This window comes from Nanorana parkeri, unplaced genomic scaffold, assembly GCF_000935625.1.
Source record: "Nanorana parkeri isolate BGI_ZX_2015 unplaced genomic scaffold, ASM93562v1 scaffold188, whole genome shotgun sequence".
Lineage (NCBI taxonomy): Eukaryota > Metazoa > Chordata > Amphibia > Anura > Dicroglossidae > Nanorana > Nanorana parkeri.
This window is the reverse complement of record NW_017306456.1, coordinates 423,246-426,068: the sequence shown is the minus strand read 5'-3', so window position 1 is coordinate 426,068 and position 2,823 is coordinate 423,246. Positions and strand designations below refer to the sequence as shown.

General features: G+C 46.1%; 1 protein-coding gene across 1 annotated transcript in view; it reads right to left on the bottom strand.

Moving 5' to 3' along the window:
• Nucleotides 1–1,062: 1,062 nt before the first annotated feature.
• Nucleotides 1,063–2,823, bottom strand: part of CAV3 (caveolin 3) — a 7,710-nt gene continuing 5,949 nt past the window's right edge. Inside the window, exon 2 of the mRNA XM_018555235.1 lies at nucleotides 1,063–1,404. Coding sequence (XP_018410737.1) covers nucleotides 1,063–1,404 — 342 coding nt within the window. The remainder of the gene's footprint in view (nucleotides 1,405–2,823) is intronic.

The window sequence follows — 2,823 nt, the reverse complement described above, 5'->3', positions numbered from 1 at the left end:
CCCCCCCGCGGTCCTCCACCCCCTTGGGGGAAGTAAAAGGGGGGGGGGGGGTCACCCCAAATATTGATTGGATTTGGATTTCTCCAAATCCAATCGCAGAGTGATGACATTTGTAATTGTTGATTTCCCGGCCGGTCGCTTGTCGCCTCCTTTGTGATTCTATTTATAATTAAGCGGCGGCTTCGTGAATGCGTTTTGTGGAGGAGATTGCCGCCGCTCCGCAGGAGGCGACTTGCAGAGTTGTTTGTGCGTTTGCTTTGGAAACAAATGATCTGCTGGATGGTCAAACAGTGCGCCCCCCACCACCATGTGGACCTGTCACCTAAACAACATTGATGTTCAGTGCAGCATGGTAAGCGATGTGCCAGCGTAACGCTTCCAGGTATTTATTACCTCTCACAGAGATCACATTACCCCCCTGACAATGTCTTCAACTGCTTTTCTCTCCAGCAGGAGGGCGCCATCTTTGTTCAGGCATCATCCAGGGTCACCATCTACTTCCTGGACTGAGACTTTCTCAGAGACCAATATCAATCCTGGATCTGTGCAGTTCTTCGCTGTGTTCACAAATGTCTGAGAAAGATCAGACCCTGCTGACGCCGCTCACCATGTGACTGGATACACAGCTACAATGTTGCAGTCTGATCACTGGGGGGAGGGGAGACTGAGGAAATGCTTCCTCCTGCCTGCAGCACACTGATCACTGGGGGAGGGGGGACTGAGGAAATGCTTCCTCCTGCCTGCAGCAGACTGATCACTGGGGGAGGGGAAACTGAGGAAGTGCTTTCTCCTGCACATTTTTTTGTTCTTGCCTCCGGCGCAAAAGGAGCGACCGGCTGTCAGGTGGAACTTCAAAAAAACTACCAAATAAAACAAATTCCGTATTTTTTTGTTTTTCACTCAAATTAGACAAAAAGACAGAAAAAAACTGAAGGAATATTTTTTTTTGGACAAAAGCAGATTTTTAAAAAAAAAGGCTATAAAATGACAACGTCCCATGAACCTTTGCAGTGTTTCCCTCTTCTCTCCATCTGGCGCGGTCACCGGTCTTGGCGGCGGTGGTCACACCTGCTTTTGCAGCGTGACTTTGACGGCGCTGAAGACCTTTCCCACGGCCTCAAAGAACGGGTCGCAGAAGGTGCGGACGCAGAGGGAGAACGTCCTGCCCACGCACTGGATCTCGATCAGGTAGCTCTTGACGCAGGGCACCACCGCCCAGATGTGGCAGAAGGAGACGAGGGCGAAGAGGACCCCCCAGACGACGGACAGGGGGACGCCGATCAGGGTGGAGAGCAGCCGGTAGCACCAGTACTTGGTGACGGTGAAGCTGGTGTAGCTGGCCTTCCAGACGCCATCGAAGCTTTGAACGCCGTACGGCTCCGCGATGACATCTTCGAAATCTACCTGGAAAAGGAAAGTCACATGGAAAGTCAATCATCTCTACATTCAATGGCAACATACAGATGTCAGATGCGATGTAGCGTGAAATGTGTTGTGCGGGATTATAGGGAACGGACACGCTGCCATAGGCTCCGTTCACAAAGCTCACATACCAAAAAGGATACAGTAATACCTTGGTTTACGAGCATAATTTGTTCCGGCAGCATGCTTGTAATCCAAACCGCTTGTATATCAAAGCGAATTTCCCCATAGGAAATAATGGAAATTCAGAGGATTCGTTCCACAACCCAAAAATATTCATATAAAATGATTACAATACTGTACTGTAATATAATACTGTACAAAATATAAAGAAAAATAAACCATAAAGTGACAGTTATTTGTTTCCATAAAGTTACAGTTATTTGTTTCCATAAAGTGACAGTTATTTGTTTCCATAAAGTGACAGTTATTTGTTTAAATAAAGTGACAGTTATTTGTTTCAATAAAGTGACAGTTTTTTGTTTCAATAAAGTGACAGTTTTTTGTTTCCATAAAGTGACAGTTATTTTCATGTCCAATGAGATTTAAAAATAACTGTCACGCAGCTAAAATAAAGATTAATTTTCCTTGTGTGAAATATTTGTGAATTAAGCCCTATGAGGGGAATTTATCAAAACTGGAGCAGACAGAATCCGGAGCAGCGGTGCATGGCTGGTCTTTCAGTCATGGAAGCTCTATAGGGGCAGAGCTATATAAATCTCAGGAATGGATGGACAGTCCCTATCCCGCCCCTTTCATTCATGGAATCTCGGCATCACATGTGGGCATAACCTAGGGCTTTCTGTATGCATATGAAGCCTGCAAAGGACCACCCACTCCTCCAGACTGACACCTACCCATCAAGGCATTTTGATATTTGCATAACTCCTCCCAAGAGCCCGCCCACTGCTTGCATCAGGGCTGAGGGCTCTTGATCGACGTACTTAGGCACAGTGCTGTGATGTTTTCAGGAAGCCATGTACAGCCCATCCCACCAGCTATGACCTGCCTGCTATGCATAGAGAAGCCCAGGGACCCGGTGGTGACATCACTGGGAATAAAAATGCAATGACCGTGTTGATGAGGGTAGAAAAGAGGAACCAGGGAAGGCAAAATCTAAGCAGAATAAACTTCAGCTTTAAATTTGCATTTCCCATCGATTTGCCAAAAATTTGCTGAAATTTTATGATTTTCACTGAAGCTTTAGGAAAAACTATAAGGCTAAGTTCACAGTTGCGCTGCTCCGCACGACACCCGGGACGCACGTCGGACAAATTTCTTTAAATTCAGACATTCGAATTCATCCAAATTAGCTCCGATTCCGAGATTTTTTAAATGAATTTCATCCTAAATTCCTAATATTATATTCTAATGACCACTATGGACTAAGGGGGGGGGGGG